Source organism: Nansenia antarctica (genome assembly GCF_963989245.1).
Source record: "Nansenia antarctica genome assembly, chromosome: 3".
Lineage (NCBI taxonomy): Eukaryota > Metazoa > Chordata > Actinopteri > Argentiniformes > Microstomatidae > Nansenia > Nansenia antarctica.
The window spans coordinates 60,696,108-60,717,596 of NC_137688.1; the positions used below are offsets into that span (position 1 = coordinate 60,696,108).

The 21,489-nt window shown below is 42.4% G+C and overlaps 2 protein-coding genes across 2 annotated transcripts; one reads left to right on the top strand and one right to left on the bottom strand.

Annotated features, from left to right (window-relative positions):
- Positions 1–844: 844 nt before the first annotated feature.
- Positions 845–6,089, top strand: rad51 (RAD51 recombinase; the record flags this gene model as incomplete). Its single annotated transcript, XM_080526183.1, has 9 exons — positions 845–925; positions 1,077–1,214; positions 1,837–1,954; positions 2,430–2,521; positions 3,082–3,176; positions 3,321–3,434; positions 4,300–4,429; positions 5,146–5,267; positions 5,966–6,089. The coding sequence occupies 9 exons, from the start codon at positions 845–847 to the stop codon at positions 6,087–6,089; spliced, it is 1,014 nt and encodes a 337-aa protein (XP_080382309.1).
- An 810-nt stretch (positions 6,090–6,899) lies between these two features.
- rmdn3 (regulator of microtubule dynamics 3) lies at positions 6,900–15,525 on the bottom strand. Its single transcript, XM_080526844.1, has 12 exons — positions 14,862–15,525; positions 14,382–14,571; positions 13,703–13,849; positions 11,957–12,305; positions 11,670–11,772; positions 11,212–11,272; positions 11,025–11,100; positions 10,218–10,295; positions 9,611–9,709; positions 9,329–9,382; positions 8,992–9,072; positions 6,900–8,798 (listed from the first exon to the last, which is right to left on the bottom strand). Exons 1-12 carry the CDS (start codon positions 15,058–15,060, stop codon positions 8,715–8,717), a joined length of 1,521 nt encoding a protein of 506 aa, XP_080382970.1. The 5' UTR covers positions 15,061–15,525; the 3' UTR covers positions 6,900–8,714.
- Between the last annotated feature and the right edge of the window lie 5,964 nt (positions 15,526–21,489).

The following is a 21,489-nucleotide window of genomic DNA, read 5'->3' on the forward strand; positions in this document are numbered from 1 at the left end:
TAGCTCACTACACGTCATGACGTGACTGACGTAAGTCATCTAGAGACAGGCGGGAGATTTGGGTTGTTGTTAGCGAAAGAAGAGCCGGAGGTAAGTAGGCAGTAGTCACCGCAGAAAGAACATAGATACTTCCTAGAGATTTCCTACAATTTCGGATTATTACTGCTAGCATTAAACATGTAGGCTGCTTTATTAAAAAGTCTTACAGTCGTATATTAGCTAGCCAGGTATGTCACAGCATACTAATACGTAGTAGCAGAAGCACGAGCTCGCTTGTTGACGATGACTCTTTTGAAAAATGTATTTACTCATTTAGGTAGTTGATAACTGTGTTAGTATGATATTAACCTATGTTATCTGAAGACCCAAAATCACGTACAGCAAAGCAATTCAAAAACTGTTTGACGTTTAGCCGCTGTCATTGTCCAACTATTTCCTGACCTGTTGTAAGCTAACGTGAGAGCTTAGGTAGCTGGCCTGTAACTGGTGGAACTAGCTAGCTAGCCAGCAAGACACTCTTTTTATGGATCAAATTCGCTTGGAAAATGTCCATCATTAAATCTAATTGTGATGGTCATTTACACAATATGCAGTCAGTGTGCGTATGTGTGTATGTAATGGATTGCTTTAGCCCCCCCCCCCAAAAAGCCTAAAGTTTAGGGTAAGCAACTCCTCAACAACACAACAATCATACAGTATCAGTTTGTAGTGCAATGTCATAATGATTAAAAAAAAGAAAAGAAGGAAGAAACAGTAATAATAGCATTGCCGCCACATCCTCTGAAAACAAATTGTAATGCTACTTTAATAAATATGTACAGACATAGATACCTAACCTATCAAGATGGCGATGAGGAGCGAGGCAAAGGTGGAGACCGAGGTAGAGGAGGAGAGCTTTGGACCCCAACCACTGAGCAAGTTGGAGGTAAGTGTCTAAACATGCCCTCAATAACTTGTCTGGAACCAGTTTACATGTTCAACTGATAATGGCTGAGGCTATATACAGTATAACTGAAAACTGATCATAGACCTGTCCATCACCCCGCTTCATTAATTGCACCAATGTCTTCACACAGCAATGTGGCATCAGTGCCAGTGACATAAAGAAGTTGGAGGATGCAGGCTTTCACACAATTGAGTCAGTGGCCTATGCGCCCAAGAAGGAACTGCTCAACATCAAGGGGATCAGTGAAGCCAAAGCGGACAAAGCCCTGGTATGATCTTCATTAGTACACTGGCTACTGGAATCGTCTGTTGATGCAACTGCAGGGTTCGACAGTAACACTTGACACTAACGCTTGCCCAACAGACGGCGCAGGCACCAGACCAGACTAGGTGATTGTGGAGTGAAGATATTATCAAACACGTACACAATGCGACGGGTGATCGACAGGCACGTACGCTTTGATAATATCTTCACTCCGCGATCGTCTGGTCTGGCGCCTGCGCCGTCTGTTGTTCTTCCTGCACACAGGTAAAAAAATATCCAGGATCCAGCAGCATCGTCGGGCTCGCGCAAACAAACCCGCCGAATTTTTTACTTGCTCCGGACACGCGGGCAAACGTTACTGTCTCGAACCCTGAACTGTTTATACCCTAATTCACACTACAGGCCTCAGCTGTCCTGGCCTGGCCTGGTTACACAGCCACCATAATTACTGAAATAGTGCTGGAAAGGACAAAGTGAAAATATCACAGCCTGGTTCATGGTTCTAGTTGGCCCTATTGTGTGTAAAGGCCCTTGGTGTTCACATTAAGGGTTCAAATAGAATTTTTTGTATGCATGTCAATTTAAATGTACTGAAGGTGTTTCTATCTATATTGTCACCCTCAAAGGCGGAAGCTGCCAAACTAGTGCCCATGGGCTTCACCACAGCCACAGAGTTCCACCAGCGGCGTGCTGAGATCATCCAGGTCTCCACTGGGTCCAAAGAGCTGGACAAGCTGCTACAGGGTCAGTCAGCATCTCAGTGAATATCTAGCACCTTTTATTGTTCTAAAGGCCGGGACAGATCGGGTCGACTGTTGGCCAAAATTTGACTGTGGCCGACTGTCACCTATAATCTATGTGCAATATATTCTGAACTGTCGACAGTTAACAGTGTCTAAATAAAAAAATTTGAAAGAAGGTGATAGAAGAAGGTTTTTCCTTCTATCAATGGTCCTGGGCCTGAGCTGGATTACTCTTCCTGCTACGACTGGTGGATTGATGATTCAGTTGCTTAGTCAAATGTATTGATTGTAAGTCGCTTTGGAATAAGGCGTCTGCTAAATGCCAAAAATGTAAATGTAAAATGCACTTCAGCCATGTCTACTTTGATGTTATGAAGTGATTTCACAAACATGTTTTTGCAATACCGAAATGAAATGACCCATTAGATTGCTCAGTTGTATTCATGTGATTTTCTCCTATTCTGGTCTTATCTCAGGTGGGATAGAGACAGGCTCCATCACAGAGATGTTTGGGGAGTTCCGGACAGGAAAGACACAGTTGTGCCACACCCTTGCTGTGACTTGTCAGGTACATACCAGTATAACTTTCATTGTTGCACTGTTAAAACGTTGTTGTTATCTATATGCTACTAGCACCCACACGTTATTAAAGGGATGGGTAATTTGCTAGCAAAAGCACATTAAGACCCACTGGAGACAAGGAATCTCGATTGGCATTCACAATGGACCTATCGCTAAGCCACAACCCAAAATAGAAATTGTCCAATCATATCACAACAAAAGTCACTACAGGCAGAAAACTCGGACAAACGACTCGCTAATATCTGATGGTGAAAAGCTTCTAGACGAAACATGTCTATTACTTGCTGTGGTAAATCAGAAATCAGAAATGTGCCAACGCCATTGTAAGTCATTCAGTCACGGTCGGTCAGTCAGTCACTATCAGTGAAGCGTTGCTTGTTTGTCTGAGTTTTCAAAGGGGGTGTGGCTTAGCGATAGGTCCATATGAAACATCTCCATAGGATAGATGATGCAAAGCCTTTGTGATAACCCGTCAGGACCTGCAGCCTCTCTCGCATCATGTTTGCCCCACAGCACACCAAAAAACTAAACCATCCCATCTCTCAGTTGCCCATTGATCAGGGTGGCGGAGAGGGCAAGGCCATGTATATTGACACAGAGGGGACCTTCAGACCAGAGAGGCTACTGGCTGTAGCAGAGAGGTGAGCTCCCCGAGTGGACAACAACATTACTCCAATTACGGAGGTACATTGACGGCTTGAAATTCCAAACATAGTACAATAGAGTTTTTAAGTGGGTTGATGGACTGTTTGGAAACTGTCTTCATGGATCTTTTTTCCCATTAGGTACGGACTTGTGGGGAGTGATGTTCTGGATAACGTAGCCTACGCCCGAGCCTTCAACACGGATCACCAGACCCAGCTACTGTACCAAGCTTCTGCCATGATGGCAGAGTCCAGGTCAGGCCCATTTCCACTGAAGAATAGAAGACGGGTTAAGATATAATAAGATATACATTTATTCCCAAGTACAACTTCAAATGGTTATGGATATGATGAAGCGAACTCTACACAAGTCTCTAACATTATGGTCAGATAACATAATGTTAACTTGTGTTAATTGGTCATCTGACTCCAAAACTCCAAAAGATATTTCATGGTTAATTATGATTGATAATGCCCATCTCTGTGGACAGACCATCAATCATATCAGATCCTAGATTCCATTAACAATACCCAAAATGCTATTTTACCAGGCCCTCAAGTTAAGATAAATCTGAGGAGTTTACATTCAAACCAATATCTGAAGCTGATGACTCGACTCTTCTTGCTGCCCTTCTCCTTAAATATCATCGTGACAATAGGACATATGTGTGAGGGCCAGTTGTCCTGTACTATAGACATTACAATAGCAAAGGAATTGACAAGACGTGAGCTCAGAATTATAAGGTTCTAACTCCGTTTAAGGTAGTTCAGAGATATTGAGCGTCAAAGTTTTTACATTCCATTATGTTCTGTGAGATGGAACCTTTGTATTTTAAAAATATTTTAAAAATAACACCACACAGGCATTAATAAAGTCCTAATGGATCAGATTATGTAAAAACTCAATTTTGACAAAAACGGAGATTGAACCTTATAATTCTAACGTCACGAAGAGGCGAGGTGAGATTTCTTCAGGATGTCTGCCAGTCATGTTCATTCAACTGTAAATAGGTAAACATATTTATATCAAAGCTGGTACCACCAATTCCATCTACATTTCGACCCAAAGAATAGGTGGTTGCTTGCTAGTCTTACCCTATGACCATATTTCTTCTCTCAGGTATGCTCTGCTGATAGTGGACAGTGCCACTGCCCTCTACCGGACAGATTACTCCGGGAGGGCCGAGCTCGCTGCCCGGCAAAACCACCTTGGACGCTTCCTGAGAATGCTTTTAAGACTCGCAGATGAGGTAGACGGCCTACGACTGCAGATACTGTAAAAAGCCAGTGTTGCATGTCAGAATGCATTGCATAGAGCTCATGTCATTTACCATACATTGTTTCTAAGAGCCACTGTCAGATGTTTGCAGTGCCCTGCTTAAGTAATGGGACAGTGAAGCCTTTTGGCTCTACACTTCAAAATTGTTTTCGTAATTATGGTGAGCATTATTCAGTCATTCACTGTAGAAGTCTTCATTGGCCTACCAGCCTGTTTGCGATTGCTGGGCTGATTTTCAGCCTAATAATGTTCCTTCCTTTCTTTGACACCTCTTTTGTTGTCATGGTGACAGACATCAATAGCAGACACCAAAGGCAAATGCAAAGCCTAGAATCAATACTAGACATTGACGGCTCTCTTATGCTGCACAAGGGAGGTGATGGAACACACCTGACTAACCAGCAACCCCTGTGAAGTCAGTTGACCTGTTACTTTTGGTACCTTGAAATAGGTACCAAATATATATTTAAAAAATAATTTCTAAATGGTGAAACCAATTTGTACACAAATATCCCAAATACTTTCAAAGAGCCAAAAGAAGACAAATGCTTCGCTGTCCCATTTCTTATACAGGTGTGTTTGTTAGTTTGTATTTACTGTATGTGTGTGATTTGTAATGTATCTTACACTGCATGTACGTTTATGTCTGTAATTGCTTTGTCTCCCTCTCTCACTCTGACATCACAGTTTGGTGTTGCCGTGGTGATCACCAACCAGGTGGTAGCGCAGGTGGACGGTGCCGCCATGTTCTCGGCAGATCCAAAGAAACCCATCGGTGGCAACATCATGGCCCACGCCTCTACTACACGGTGAGGGGCTAACCCTGACACCCGCTACCGTCACTAATACCACAATCTCTGCTGAAAATAGGATGGGACAAGTCAGTATTTACTGAATACTGTTTAGGTTGGCTAATATGCTGTGACTGTCAGAGACTACCATCCACAGAATATGTCACCAGCCAAACTACAGACGCTTCACTGCAAGGTGTAAACCCCTAGTTATCCTCAAAAGGGATGGTTACAGTTTGGTAGAAAGGTGTTGTGGACAGATACAATTGATTTACCAGAGTGATTGCAAGAGTTAAGTTTGGAGAAAAAAGGATCTGCCCAAGATTTACAGCATTCCACCGTATCTGTGAAACATGGTGCAGGGGGTGTTATGGTTTGGGTATGTATAGCTGCCACTAGAACTTGCTAACTTGTCTTAATTGATGATTGTAATTACTGGCAGCAGCAGAATAATGTATTGTATGAAACATTATGTCTGCTCTAGTACAAGCAAATGCCTTCAAATTCAATGGATGGTGCTTCATCATACAGTAAGACAATGACCCCAAACATACTGTCATAGCCACTAGGGAGTGCAGGGCACTGGAAGCAACTCAATACTCGGGTTCAAAAGTCTCACACACTTCGATGCGCATGGAGGTAGTCCTTTAGACCGAAGGATGTTTAACCTCAAAGTGGTAACTTTAAACCTTAAACCTCTCTTCCTTCCTTTTCAGACTGTACTTGAGGAAAGGCAGAGGAGAGACGAGGATTTGTAAAATTTACGATTCGCCCTGCCTTCCTGAGTCTGAAGCAATGTTTGCCATCAACGCGGATGGAGTGGGAGATGCCAAGGACTGAGCTGGCTGGGCACCATGCTCGGGCTCAGAGACCCACCCTACCACCCCCATAGACTTGTGCAATAGCGTCACTTTTGAGATATTGCGTACACTGCTGCAATAACAAATGGAAGCTACACTAGAAGATGATGCGATATGAGGCATGGAAAATGGAACCGCCTGTTGGTCCTGTTGCTTAATAGCGGCTTTGAGAACCAACTTCACTTCAGGACTTTTCACCAATCTGATGGACTAAACATTTAAGTTATTCGTTTTGGATTACTTTGATTTATGTTAACAAGAAAATGTTGGTATTTTTGTTGTGTGTGATTGAAATGTTCTCATGCATGGTTGTCTGTCTTCCCACCTTTCTGGGCGTGAGTGCATTTTCTGTCCTTGGATTTAATTGCTCACGGGCATTTTTACATAATCCGGATATAACGTAATCCAGACATTCTTACTGTCCTAATGAGTTGGTAGTATTCTTCAAGAGGAGGTGCTTGAGCAAAACCTGGCATGTATGGTTTTGACATTTTCTAAGTCTTTTTCCTTTTTTTTTGTGTCTGTCATGATCAGAATAATACTTTCTGTATATATGATGCATAGTGCTGTATTAAAATTGTTTAAGTTACTCCGATAGTTGTACATTCACATGCATTCACACACAACTAACCATTCATTCTGGCCTAGTTTTTGAGTCATAACAGGTGGGCTGGGCAAACTAGAGACAGACACAAATATTTTTAAGAATGTATTTAATCAATTACATTTTTCATTGAATACTCAAATAAATCCTTTTCGTATAGTACTGAGACTAGTAGCTTCTCACAATGGTTATGGGAATGACAAGGAAAGTTCCTCTTTAACACAGAATATATTTCCAACATGGCATCTATTTTTAAGGGAGTCTGTATTGGAATCTTTTAAAATGTTAACATACCTCATTAAAAACAAGTACCGTATGAGAATACAAAGATCTATGGGGCTATTATTCTGTGAGCTAGCTTAGCATAGATATGCTGTCAAAATTCAGAGAAGTTTATGGAATTCAGACTCAACTGTGTAATTTTGATTTCTCTCCGCCTGCAGTTCAGAGCACACTTTAGTTTGACCTTGTACATCGCTCTGTAATCCAGAAATCACCTAATTTCCATTACGTGTCATACAAATCTCCATTGAGTTGCATTAGGCAACAGTAAGCAAACTGGTTAGTAGTCGCTCTGAGTAGAGGGCTGCAAGGGAATTTTCCTGGCTACACAGTGTACAGGTTTTTACTTTTGCCTGCTTGCGGCTCTGTCAGTATGTGAAGCGCATTGAGTTGCATCTTGTAAGAAATGCGCTATACAAATAACATTTGATTAACTGGAGTAGGTTTAAGGAGGCTTTTTAGTTAGTTAGGAATATAGACCACTTTCAGTACACATTTGTTATCCTTATATAGCAAAGTTCTCTTTAATAAATAAATGTGGAATTACATTGTGCTATATTTTGTGAAATATGCCTATAAGACTATACCTGTTACAAATTTGAATACAGTACTTTGTGCAATATTGACATTTTCACCCTTTACTTGATTCAGAAAATATATTAATAATGGAAATACCGACCCTAGGTTAATGCTAGGTACCTAGCAATAGCCCCATGAATGTCAAGTGTAAAACTACAGTGCTGCTTGAAAGTATGTGAAACCCTTCTGCAATTATAGATTCTTTTAGTGTTTACCATGAAAGGGGTTCACATACTTTCAAGCATCACTATATATGCACACTCATCAGTGACAATCATTTTCAAATATACATTTCAAATTCATTACCTCAACTCAAATTGATACTAAATTAATTAAAATAAATAATCAAGTGTTAACATTCTCACCTATACAACAGTGACAATTATCTTTAAGAACTTTAATCATAATTTAAAAAGTCAAATAAAAGTCAGCACTCACACATCCCAAGGCAAATGTACCTTCACTTCTTAACAGTCATTAAAACCTCAAGCGTAAGGCTCCATGCTCTTCGTAAAGCCATTAATGGACCTAAGACTGGGTTTGTGCTCCTGGTTTTTCATACTACACATTACTACATCAACTACTACAACAGCTCCACTTAGTGGTCACCAGGACTGAGGTTTTGATCCAAAATATTTCTCTCACAACAAAGCATCACTATTCACTACATTCATCTAAATTGAGAGGAAGATGTTTGACTATAATATGGGGGGGATAAGTGGTATTAAAGTTACTCTTCACACACAATGCACACATTTTGGTCAATTACACTCTCAGCTCAATACACAAAAAAACATGCTTAATTACAGTAATAATAATACTTGTGAAAAAAGGTGCTTTGAAAACATAAAATCTGATTCTAAAAAAAGAAGAAGAAAAATAAAAAAAGTCTGAGTAAAATATAATAGCAAACAATAAATAATTAGATTTAAGATTTTTAAAAATCAATAACAAAGATACATTTTTCTCAGAGGTACTGACTCCAAATGAGCCATCATGAATCTGCAATAATATGGTTTAACTCCATTTCAATTCACAGTGACAAGTATGACAGAAAAAAATCCAATCTTTTCTGAGTAAAGGGGTGGGGGTGGGGGGCGGCAGGAGACAAATAGTGTGTGGTGTTGGAGCCACCCCTCCCTATTTGTCCCCACTGGGGAGAGAGTGGTCAGTCACTCTGTCAATCAAGGCGACCAGCTCCTCTTCCAGCTTAGCACTATCCTCCTAAAATAAAGAGTATTAGTGTTGCATCTCAAACTTACCAGCATTCACAGGATTGGGCATGCAGTAATTTCAGGAGACATTAGATATTCAATATTCATTATTCAATCTTTCTTTTCCATAACGAGTGCAGAAACAAGCAGATATACAGTAGGCTTTGCATATACAGTAGTATCTAGCACTGTCACTGACATACCTCATTTGAGACACTGGTCATCTTCAAAGCGAGCTGAACCCAATGTCTTGCCTGGGAAATATTCCCTAGCTCCTTGTGACACTACAAATGGAAACACAGCCAAGATAACAAATCGGGGGATTAACATTACAGTAGCTACATAGCTACAGAGTGAAACATTGCAGTAGCTACAAACCAGGGAAACTAAACACACTAATTTCCCCTAAAAAAGAGTAGCAGTGTACATGTCGAAGGTCCCCATCTAAATCTTTACCATTTATCCCCAATTCATTAGACAAATCTTAATTGCTATCTTAAATGAAATGAAGGGCAACAAACTAGCTAGCTGTTCCGTTACCTTCGCAATGTAAAGTCTCACTGTCTTGGAGAATCCAGGGTTCAGTTCCTCTACCTGAAACCAAAACAAAGAATTACTTACCTTCAATTTCATCTCCAAAAAACTTAAACTTCATCTCACACATAAAAAATGTCTCCAATGTTCTAGATTTCTTATGTTAGATTGTTTCTGCATTTAACAACATTACTACGTCGCCTTGCCATAGTTTAGAAATAAGATGACTAGCTGGCTAGAGCTGAGAAAGACTGGTATCCAGGCTGATTATAGCTACGGCACCAGTACCTTGAGGAAGTTTTCGAGGGCGTCATGGAGAGTGGAGGTTGGAGGGCTCTCATACAAGGCAGCTGCTGCCTTCCTTTCTAGCCAGCCAAGAGTAGAAACCTATAGAGGGACAATAAATACAACAGACACATTTCAGTTAGTGGAGTGGTCCAATATTCTCTTCAAGGCATCTGAGAACAGTAACACGGCCCACAACTCAAAACACATTTGATATTCCATATTAAAGGCAACCAAAAGCCTGCAATCGGAATTGCAATGACAATCACAAGTGTCCCTTCCTCCCTTCCTCTTTGCTCAACTTCTAACTGAAACAATGAATCCATCAATAATGTTCACGTTTTTATCCAGCGAATTTCTGTTACCTACCTTGAAAGTAGCAAAATATTTTTTTTATCTTTATGAAGTCGTTTAGTGTGAAAATGTTCATGGAAATGAACACGAAAAAGATCGCAAAAGTTGTATATATATATATATATATATATAGCTTTATAGCCTCTTTCAGCTCTGGTGCAGAAGTGACAAACTGTCATGACATGAGAACATTTATCTTTATTTATTCCACAAGAAACGTATCTGACTGAGGGAAAAAGCATGCTACTTCACTCACCTCATAACACCACCGTCCCAACAGGTAGAAACACAGTGGGTCATCATCCCTAAGAGCAATGGCTTGGTCTAAATGTTCCTACAGGAGAGAGAAAGGCCCACATCACATTACACACACAATAATACTTGCTTTTTTTTCTTCATTTGACCTTTATTTAACCAGATAAAATCAATTGAGAACAAATTCTCATTTTCAATGATGACACAAAACAATACATACAATATATGAGAACAGCAAAGACATGGAAGATAAAATATATAAAAACAGAAGTCAACTAACCTATGTGTGAAGGGAGAGGGGGGGGGTTATGTGTGTTAGTTTCTGTTTGAAGATAGTAAGTGACGTGAGTTTGAGTGTGTTTTGTAAAGTGGTCCAATCGTTTGCTGCAGCTAAACGGAAGGAGTTGCGGCCGAAAACAGTGAGGGCTTTTGGGATGGTGAACCTGATGAGATCCCTAGACCTTGAGTGGTAACCATTGTGAGAGAAATGCAGGAGAGATGAGAGGTAGAGAGGTGTTTTCTCCCAGGATTGTCTTATAAATTAATTGAAGCCAGTGAAGAAGCCGCCTGGTATGAAAGGTGGTCCATCCCACCAGTTTGTAGAGATCGCAGGGGTGAGTAGTGAAGGGTGCACCAGTGGTGAGTAGTGAAGGGTGCACCAGTGGTGAGTAGTGAAGGGTGCACCAGTGGCAAAGCGAATGGCTGAGTGCTGGAGTGTGTCAAGTTTCCTAAGAGCACTCTTTCAAATATAGATTTTGATGACGTGGTTCCAAAGTGAGTTAGTTGCGTGTACATGCAGTATGCTTACCTTGAGGATGTGGCTACTTTTCAGTTTGCCGTGCATGCTCTCATACTGCGAGGTGAGGCCTGTGAGAACCGCAAACCTGTAGAAGACCTAACAAGATTAGACAATGGAGGGAAAGGAAGCATTGTTGTCCAAATGCTCCAAACCAAAAGACCCCCTTTGGGATGTGACCATGCGTTAAGTGACTCACCACTTGTGACATTCGGCGTTCAGGCCATTCTTCTTTAAAGCGATCTCGGCCTCCTCACGACCTATGAGGTAGAGGTCAGTTAGCTCGACGACAAAAGGCACATTTATGTTAAGTGAGGAAGGGGATTGGTGTGTGTGTGTGTGTGTGTGTGTGTTTATTTGTTTATTTATTGGAAGGATCCCCAATCGCTATACCCATAGGCATGAGCTACTTTTAGTGGGGTCCACATTAAAAACATACATTACAAATAACATTTAACATATAAAACATACTTAAATTACAAATATCAAACATTAAAATATATCATACATCATACAATTTTATATCTGGCATAATATAAAACACTTATATATCTAGTTGGAGTCCACATTTAAAACATACATTATAACATTTAACATACAAAAACATACTTTAAATTACAAATTGTGTGTGTGTTTAAGTGAGCGTGTGTACATTACCTTGCTCTGCATACGACTTCTTCTCTTGCTTATCCTCGGTGGAATCGTACATGTCGCTATAGGCACGGGCCAGTCGCCAGAGAAACTCCCTGCTGTCTCCAAACTAGTATCACAGCAACAAAAAAGACACAAAAATGTACTCATTTACATGGCCGGATGGAATTCCTATCCTTTAACATACAACCATGTTTAAAAAAAACTACAATTAAAGACTCTGAAGTTTGGTGCAAAATGCAACAATATTACACAGTACCAAAACGATCAGGCCCCTCTCCCTTAAAGCTCACCTGTGCCTTGTTAGCAAGCAGTAGGTGAAACCCCTCCACCTTCAAACTAGCATCACCCGTATGAAGGATATCACTCTGGGCCAGGAGTAGTGCCAACTCCCCACTGGGAACCTCAGCCCCCACCTCCGCAACCTCCTCTTCCTCCTCTTCCTCCTGCTGTTCTCTCTCTTCCTCTTCCTCCTCCCCCTCTTCTTGTGAGTCTTCCTGGCGTAAAGTGAGGACTGTGGCGCAGCTCTTGTCCTCGTCTTCCTCCGACTCCTGTTCTGGCTCTCTTTCTCCTTCTTTGTCTGTCTCCCGATCAGTGTCATGGTCTGTAGTGTAGTCTGACTCGGCATTGGCGGTGGAATACCTGAGACGGTTTGTGACATGTAAGGCCAGACTATTAAAGACACAGTTCAAACTTGTTCAATATAAACAGGTATTGGGTTGAGTTTCAACTTGGTTAAGAGTGAGTGAACTGAGTTTACTTATATTTGGACCATCAATGCTAGGGCAAAAATCGATTTCCCGATTCAAAATCGATCGCAATTTGAATGAGCGATTATCGATTCATAAATCCCGAGATCGATCTTTTATGCCTTTTCCTGCTTGCATCCCAAACATGTACGCAAATGTGAAACACGACGTCGCAACTTGTAGATCAGCTCCTTTTCTTGCAGAACAATCTTACCATCTCCAAAAAGTGAGAAAGCAGTCATGAAGAAGCAGTTATGAAGGGCTTTAGGCTTTAGTTAACTTTAGTCATGCAAATAAGCTATTTGAGACAATCACACTACAGCAGATTGTATGTTTTCTTGTGGGATAAGTGATGTCTTGTTTACAGGTAGGCTATGTTTGTAGCCCCTTTAATTACCCTGGCTGCAGTAAAGAAAGCACTTTTTGTAATGTCTGATTTTGCACAACTTGTGTTGGTCAATGCTGGTCATGGTAATTTATGTTCCAATAAGAAATACATTCATGTAACTGCTTTGGAGACAATTCTTAATGTAAACATTGATATTTTTAACAATGCAACATGTCAGAGGGTTCATTGAACCATTTGTTCTGACAATCTCTTTCATACTCAAGCAAAATTGGTATTGTAAGTAAATAATCAAACTGATATCAAATCGAATCGAAATCTTGTGAATCGGAATCGAATCGTTTTGGGAAATCAGTGGCCCTCAATGCTAACGCTGAGTTGTGGGTAAGTAAACTGCACCATATTATCAGGCATTGGCACTCACTTGGATCAATAGGTTCCATGGAAGTTAAAATAGAACAATAGAACCCTTAAAAAATAGAACAAAAGAACCCTTAAAATAGAACAATAGAACAGTGTTCTAAATCAAAATCATGCCACTGAGTGGATAGTTACTGGCTATGTATGAGGCGCAATTCAATCAGCTTATTGGCTTAAAGGTTATTACGTATTAGCACGTATTTGGAAGCTGGTAAACATCTAATCTGAATATTAGGGAACTTTAAAACCCATGATCTGAACCAGAGGAGTGAGAGTCTGGGTTCCTCAAGTAGTTTTTTTTCAAACTCAATTCAGCAAGGGGAGCCTGTCGGTACCGGTACCGAAACGGTACAGAAATCGATACTTTTGATACTTAAAAAAAAAGAAATATATATATATATATAGGCTACAGTGTTCCCCCTAGGTTTGCTGCCTTCTGCATCACCAAAGTGGGTGTTAGCAAACTCTCTCCTCCCCTGGCAATGTCAAGTCAATGTAATAAATGTAATCCACCGTTATCTTACCCTCCCTCGCTGGTCTCCCCTGCATACATGCTGGCAGGTCCCTGACTCGCACTGAAGTAGATAGAGCTGGAGCTCATGGAGTCGGTGCGTTCTCTGTGGACAACATGGCGCCGTCTGCGTGCTCTCTGGCTCTCCTCAACGCCCTTCCTGCACAGGCAAGACCAGCACGAAAACATTTCGACAACATTTAGCCATGAACAACACCCCTGAAATATGACATGGAAATGCATAATGGTTTTCAAATGTTCGTTAAGTGTTCCAAAGCAGGAGAATTTAAGGGGTCATGAAAACTTCACATGCACAGAATGTTTGATGCTGCGATTCCATACTATGTTTTTTTTTTTTATCTCTGCAGTTGCTGGTAATGTGTCAACATTTTGGTATCTTCAAATATTCAACTCAACATACTTGATACTGTTTTTTACTATTATTTTTAAATGACTGGACTTTTTAAATAGGCACTACATTTTATAAACACTGCTATGTGTGTTTTTAATGTGGAAACTGTATTCTTGAACTGCACTTCTGCCTGTCAAAGGAGAATTTCTGTCACTGTGTGACAGACAATAAAGCAAGCTTGAATCTTGAATCTTGAACCCACTAGTGAAGTTAGCAATATTTTTTATCTTGTATTTAATTTCAGTGGGGACTCAGTGAAGCTACGTGGTCACCACTCAACTTGACATCCTGGATGATCTGCAGGGCGATGTCTTGCAGGCCGCTTCGGAGTTCAGCCACCTCAAACCTGAGGGAGGCCACGCAGGTCAGCACCTCGTCCAAACGGTCCCTCAGCTCCAACTGCTGTTCCGGGGACAGACCCTGCCCCACCACCTCCACTGCTGCCAGGGCTGGCTGCTGAGCCATCGCCTCTACAGAGGGGAGACAGAACAAATCTATGGGAGAACATACTGTACATTATGTATGAACACTCACTCACTCGATTCCCTCAGAGATAGATAAACATACACACATTGATAGCAGCTCCACACATATCTATTTCTCTCTCTTTTAAACTGAAGATATGCTACCCTTGAATCACAAATTTAACATACAGAGTGAGATTCAATAGTGGGATATGTTAGCTGACTTTTAAAAGCAATCAAATGATAATGACAGTGTATATGTATTGTTCTGTACTATGAATGTATTCCCAACTTACCGTGAGCATCAACTGGCTGGATGAGGAGTGCTCCATCTGTGCTGTCTGTCAACTCTGCGGGTAGGCTGATCTGAACCAGCGACCTTTGAGATCTTCTTCTATCCACTTCTTTGTATATTATAAAGGCGATCAACCCAGCGCCCGCAGTAGCCCCGACGCCCAGTCCGATCATGCCATTCCTCCCTAACGACGTGTTCATGTTTGCCAATCAAAAGTGACACTAATTGTCTAAATGTGTCTGAGTGTAATGACACAAAAAATGTCTAGTCAAAGAGCGTAAAGGTTACCTGTCTCGAAACTCTCATGAAAGCATAATGGGCAGATAGCATGGCATCCAGGCAGATAGCATGGCATCCACGTCAGGTTTTGGTTTCGAAATGATATAACAGCTTCAGCTAGCTAAAAACGCGTTAGCGTATCTCTTGAAACAAATCAGATGTGAAATAACGATCAATTACATTTTCTATGCCATACTTTCCCTCTGCATCATTTCAGTTTGTTATCATGTTTAAAAGAGTAGTGGAGTAGTGGTAGCTGGTTAGCATGAATCAAGCTAGCGAGCAACGTCAAATGGTCCTCATTGCCTGGGCTGGCAGCGAGCTGTCACAACAGACCTTTACGAGTTCTCTAGTGATGATGAAAGATATCTGTGATAAAGGTTGCCGTTTCATCCCCTGACCATAAGCTACGGTTTACAGAAATAGCAGTGACCTTAAACCCAGCAAAACGCCATCATAGCTCCTTGGTTCACTTTGGCTTCCGCGTCGATTTGCATTTGAACCAAGGGGGAATGAATTAGAACAACGTTAGAATTCCCTATATTGTACCCCATAATAAGAATTCCGTCGGGGAACTATGACATTGCCTTTCCGAACAAAACTATGGAGGACCAAGTCTGTCAAAATTAACAATAAATATATAGATACATAAATGAATGTATGAACAAATAAATGATAAACATACATTTCTATATTTATTTATTCTTTTACGCATTCATTCATTGTTTTCCACATTTATTCTTTCTTTTCCACTTTATCAGATCTGTATGCAAATATCTGGGGGCGTATCTTGTATGTTGTCCACGCCCCTCTGTGAGAGCCGGAATTATTACTGGTTGGTAGGTGATCAAATACTTATTTCATACAATAAAATGCAAATTAATTATTTAAAAGTCATACAATGTGATTTTCTGGATTTTTGTTTTAGATTCCGTCTCTCACAGTTGAAGTGTACCTATGATAAAAATTACAGACCTCTACATTCTTTCTAAGTGGGAAAATCTGCAAAATCATCAGTGTATCAAATACTTGTTCTCCCCACTGTATATATATATATATATATATATATATATATATATATATATATATATATATATATATATATATATATATATATTACGGTTTCAAATCTTTTTTTTACTGTTTCAAATCTCTTTTTTACTGTTTCAAATTCATCTTTGGTTTGCACTTTTGACCCCATACCAGTGGGCGGGCTTTAAACGGAGGAAATCTACCTCCATAGATAGAGATGAGAGATGCCTCTCCATTGGTCAGCCGTTTTGAGTCTCATATCAGAATAGCATGGGTACAGGTACACAGAGTAACATTCTTGGGTTCAGGTTCATTTGACACAATACAAAATCAATAATAAAATAAGCAGCATATAAAAACAACAGTCAACAATCGATAATATCAGTGATCGCGTCAAGGAAGGACTGTCACTGTTAAAAAGACTGTGTTATTCTAAGACTGTTGGGGACTGAGTGCCCAGAGTGACTGTCGTGCCAAACTGTGCCACCTGCCAATATTAGGCCATCAACGACCCATCAAAATCTAATTGGCAATTATGTTATGAGGCTAACGATATGTGAAAATGTGTGAGGAAAAATGTGTTACGTTTCCATAAAATAAGCTGTATGTTTCCCTTATGGAGTGACTGTATATTCCTCATCTCAAATTGCAGTGCTAAGATTGTGTCAAAACGTCAGGTATGCATAGCCTGTTAAGAATGACTTCACTGGAGTCCAATCCACTGAAAGAATCGACTCTACTTTACAAATGAATGAGATGTTCGCAAAACATGTTTGTACTGGAGCAACCTAAGGCTTTGTACACACATTTTGCATAAGCAACTTTGTCATGCATCCATAGGCTATATTCAATGGGGGAAACTGCCACACAGTTGAAGTGACATCCATACAAGGTCTTAAGTCTAGAATGAGGAAGGCCATCCGGTTAAAGAAAGTCATGATGGATGCATTACAGGGTCACTGACAGAACATATGACAGGTTATTTGGTTGCAGTCTTTCCACAGCCCAGGATTTTACAGAAGTCAACAGAAGATCTTATCAGGTGAGTGACATTGTCTTATTGGCTGTGGAGTGCAATGTTGGAGAGTATAGTACCACTGAGGTACCTTTAAGTGCTCTGTACATTTTTGACAATCTTCAGATTCATTTGCAGTTTGTCATCTCCTTTCTATGCTGCGGCTAGGGAGGAATGCGTACAGAATCTGAATGGTCTTTACATGGTATTTGTACAGTGCCACAGTGGAATCTACTGACTGTCCCTTGAGATATTAGTATCTGTTTTAGAGCCTTTCATTAATGTTGTAAGGAAAGACAGACCTAACTAATTGGGCCTAACTTTGTGGCAAGAACATCGAACGTCCTTTGTGATAGGATTCATGAAGTTTTGGCTCAGTTGGTAGAGAACACACACAATTCCTGTTGGGACTAAATACAATAAATGTATGCACTCACTGTACTGTAAATCACTAGGATTAAACCATCTGCTAAATGGCATTTATTATACTGTATATTACTTGTTATTATTACTGTTTCATAGCCACTCTCCTGATTAATCAGTCTTCACTTTCATTAGATCTACCCTGTGAGAAATATAGGTGGCTAAACGTCCTGTGTACAAGCGGCTTTTATATTGAATACAGTAGCCTATGTTGATGTTGTTTTTATATTGTTTAATATAGTAGATTGGATTATACTGTTGGTACTATGACGTGTGTACAGTTCAGACTCAGATAGATGAATGAATGAATGAATGAATGAATGAATGGTCTTTATTGTCATTGCTACAGTACAGGTACCAAACAACGAAATTTAGGAGGGGTGGCTCCCCTGGTGTTAGGAAAGAAAAAAAAAAACACTTTTAAAAACATCACAAGAAGGGAAGGAGCTGGTTTACATAAATAAAGGCTATGTACACTATCCACTATACTATACTGTACAGATAGACGACTAGGGTTGTCATGTTGCACAATAGTGTTATTTCACATTTATTTAAAGTGTCGCAGTTTGCAGGCTTGAAATGTACATATTTGTGCCTCAGCACTACACCTGATTTTTTCAGTCCAGCAGCTGCCATCAATCCGTCCAGACTGTCCAGGGCCCAGAACCTAGGACTTTGCTGTGTTCAGGGCCTGGACGGCCCTGTGGTAGAAGCTGTTCTTCAGTCTGTTTGTCCTTGCGGCCAAGGTCCTGAACCGCCTTTTCGAGGGCAGCCTGGTAAAGTGTTCGTACCCAGGGTGGGTCGGGTCCCTGGAGATCTTGGAGGCCTTCCTGAGACAGCGTGTGTTGTACAGCTCTTCCAGAGAGGGGAGGGGGGCGCCGGTGATCTTCTGTGCTGTTCTCACGACTCTCTGTAGCGCATTTCTCTCCGCTGTTGTGCAGCTGGAGAACCAGTTGCAGATGCTGTAGGTGAGGATGCTCTCCACTGCGCCGCGGTAGAAGGTCACCAATATCTCCTGCTTGCTGTGTTCCTTCCTGAGGACTCTCAGGGTGTATAGCCGCTGTTGTGGTTTCTTGATGGTGGCTTTTGTGTTGTCCTTCCAGGTCAGGTCATCCCGCATGTGCATCCCCAGGAATCGGAGGGTTGAGACTCTCTCCACGCTCTCTCCGTCGATGAGCAGGGGCTGGATCTCGGACTTTTTCCTCCTGAAGTCTACGATGATTTCCTGGGTCTTTGACTTGTTCAGCAGCAGGTTGTTAACCTTGCACAGCTTGCTCAGTTGCTCTACCTCATCCCTGTACGCCGCCTCGTCCCCCCCCGAGATGCATCCCACCACGGTGGTGTCGTCTGCAAACTTTACGATGGAGTTGCTGGGGTGGACGGGGGTGAAGTCGTAGGTGTAGAGGTTGTAGAGGATGGGGCTTAGCACGCAGCCCTGGGGGGACCCAGTGCTGAGTCTGAGGGCTGTGGAGGTGTGGGGGCCCACCCGCACCCTCTGGGGGCGGTCGGTCAGGAAGTCCTTGATCCATGCACATATAGAGTGTGATAGACCCAGGTCTAGTAGTTTGGTCACTAGCCTGTCTGGAAGGATGGTGTTGAAGGCGGAGCTGAAGTCCACAAAGAGCAGTCTCGCGTAGCTGTTTCCCCTCTCCAGGTGGGATAGAGTGGCGTGGAGAGTCGTCGCGATGGCGTCCTCTGTGGACCTGTGGGCTCTGTAGGCGAACTGGTATGGATCCAGGTTGGGCGGGAGGCGTGTGAGTATGTGGGCCCGGACTAGTTTCTCGAAGCACTTCATGATGATTGGTGTGAGTGCCACCGGGCGGTAGTCGTTTAGGCAGCTCACCGTGCTTTTCTTCGGGACTGGGATGATAGTTGAGGTTTTCAGGCAGGGTGGGATGGTGGCCTGGGACAGGGACTGGTTGAAGATGTTGGTGAAAACCCCGGCCAGCTGGTCGGCGCAGCCCCTCAGCACCCGTCCTAGGACGCCATCCGGCCCCGAGGCTTTCCTGGGGTCCACCGCCTTCAGCACGCGTCTCACTTCATGCTCTGTGAGGGTGAGGCTGCTGAGAGCTGGAGAGAGTGGTGTTTGTGTTGTGGTTACCTCCGTTCGCCCCTCGCCGAACCGGTCGTAGAAGTTGTTCAGCTTTCCTGCCAGCAGGGGGTCGTCCTCTGCGGCTGTGAGCCTGTTGGCTCTGAAGTTTGTCATCTGCTGAACCCCCTGCCACATCCGCCTGGAGTCGTTGCTCAGGAGGCATTCCTCAATCTTCTCTCTGTGGTCTGCCTTGGCCGCTTTGATTCCGCGCTTTAGGTTAGCCCTGGTGGTGCTGTACAGCGGTGTGCTCTTCCCTGCGAAGAAGGCGTTGTCCCTCTCGTTGATCAGTTTTTGGACTAGATTGGATTATATTAGATTCAACTTTATTGTCATCACAGAGCACACGTACAATATAACGAAATGCAGTTTAGCATCCAACCAGAAGTGCAAATAGTGATATAAGGGCATGATATAAATATATATGGGCATGATATAAATAGAACAAGATGTAGTGATAGGTAACTATGTAATATACAGTATGTGCAGAGGTAGTATTGTAAACATCAGTATAGTTTAGAGGTATATACAGTTATGGGCAATATAAAGTTATGAGCTATGTACAGTGAGGTAGTTTGTAATGTGTATGTAATGTGCGGAGTATAAAAGAAGCTATGTCAGGAGACATGTGCAATGTGCAATATACAGTAGTCCAAAGGTAGTAATGTAAACATCAGTAGTGCAAAGGTTATATAGTGATAGTATCAAGTATAATCCTTAGTATCCCAAGGTGGGGGGAGGGGGGGGTACTGCTGGTGCGGGATCTGAGGATCCTGTACCTCCTGAGTCTCTTTGAAGGTAGGGGATCAAACAGTCCATGGTTGGGGTGGGAGGTGTCCTTAATGATGTTTGCCGCCCTCCGGGTTGCCTGGAGGGACTCGAGTGAAGGGAGTTTGGTGTCAACGATGCGCTGGTCGGTTTTCACCACCCGTTGCAGAGCCTTCTGGTCGGACACAGTGCAGTTGCCATACCACACTGTGATGCAGTTGGTGAGGCTGCTCTCAATGGTGCAGCGGTAGAAGTTGGTCAGGATCCTGATAGACAGCTGGACTTTCTTCAGTCTCCTTAGGAAGTATAGGCGCTGCTGCACCTTTTTAACCAAGGAAGAGGTGTTATGGGTCCAAGAGAGGTCCTCGGAGATGTGGACCCCCAGAAACTTAAAGCTGGGAACACGCTCCACCTCCATCCCGTTGATGTAGATGGGGGAGTGTTCACAGCGTCTAGTCTTTCTGAAGTCCACAATGATCTCTTTGGTTTTGCTGGTGTTGAGGGCCAGGTTGTTGTCGGCGCACCACTCCGCTAGGTGTTGAACCTCCTCCCTGTAGGCCGACTCGTCATTGTTGCTTATCAGGCCTATCACCGTGGTATCGATCAATCAAGTGACCAACTTGGTGGGGATGATTGTGTTGAACTCTGAGCTAAAGTCAATGAACAGCATCCTAGCATAGGTGTTGCTTGTGTCGAGGTGGGTCAGGGTGGAGTTAAGCGCCGTGGAGATGGCGTCTTCCGTAGACTTCTCGAAGACCTTCATGGGGCCGGACGTGAGTGCAGCAGGGTGGAAGTCCTTCAGGTTCACTGCAGCAGAGTTATTAGGCACAGGCACTATGGTTGTTGCCTTGAAGCACTTGGGGACCACTCCCTGGGCCAGTGACAGATTGTAGATGTCAGTGTAGACCGGGGTCAGTGGTCTAGTGCCTGTCCTGAGCACCGTCAGGCCCTTCTTCAGACTAGCCCGAGCTGAGCTGTAGGCCTCTGTGTCGCCTGCTTTGAAGGCGGTGTTGCGTGCCTTCA

Coding starts and splice junctions, on each gene's coding strand:
- rmdn3 (XM_080526844.1), bottom strand. CDS start 15,060: ATGAACACGTCGTTAGGGAGGAATGGCATGATCGGACTGGGCGTCGGG. Junction 14,572..14,861: donor CCAGCCAGTTGATGCTCACG/GTAAGTTGGGAA, acceptor TCCCCTCTGTAG/AGGCGATGGCTCAGCAGCCA. Junction 13,850..14,381: donor CAGATCATCCAGGATGTCAA/GTTGAGTGGTGA, acceptor TTGCCTGTGCAG/GAAGGGCGTTGAGGAGAGCC.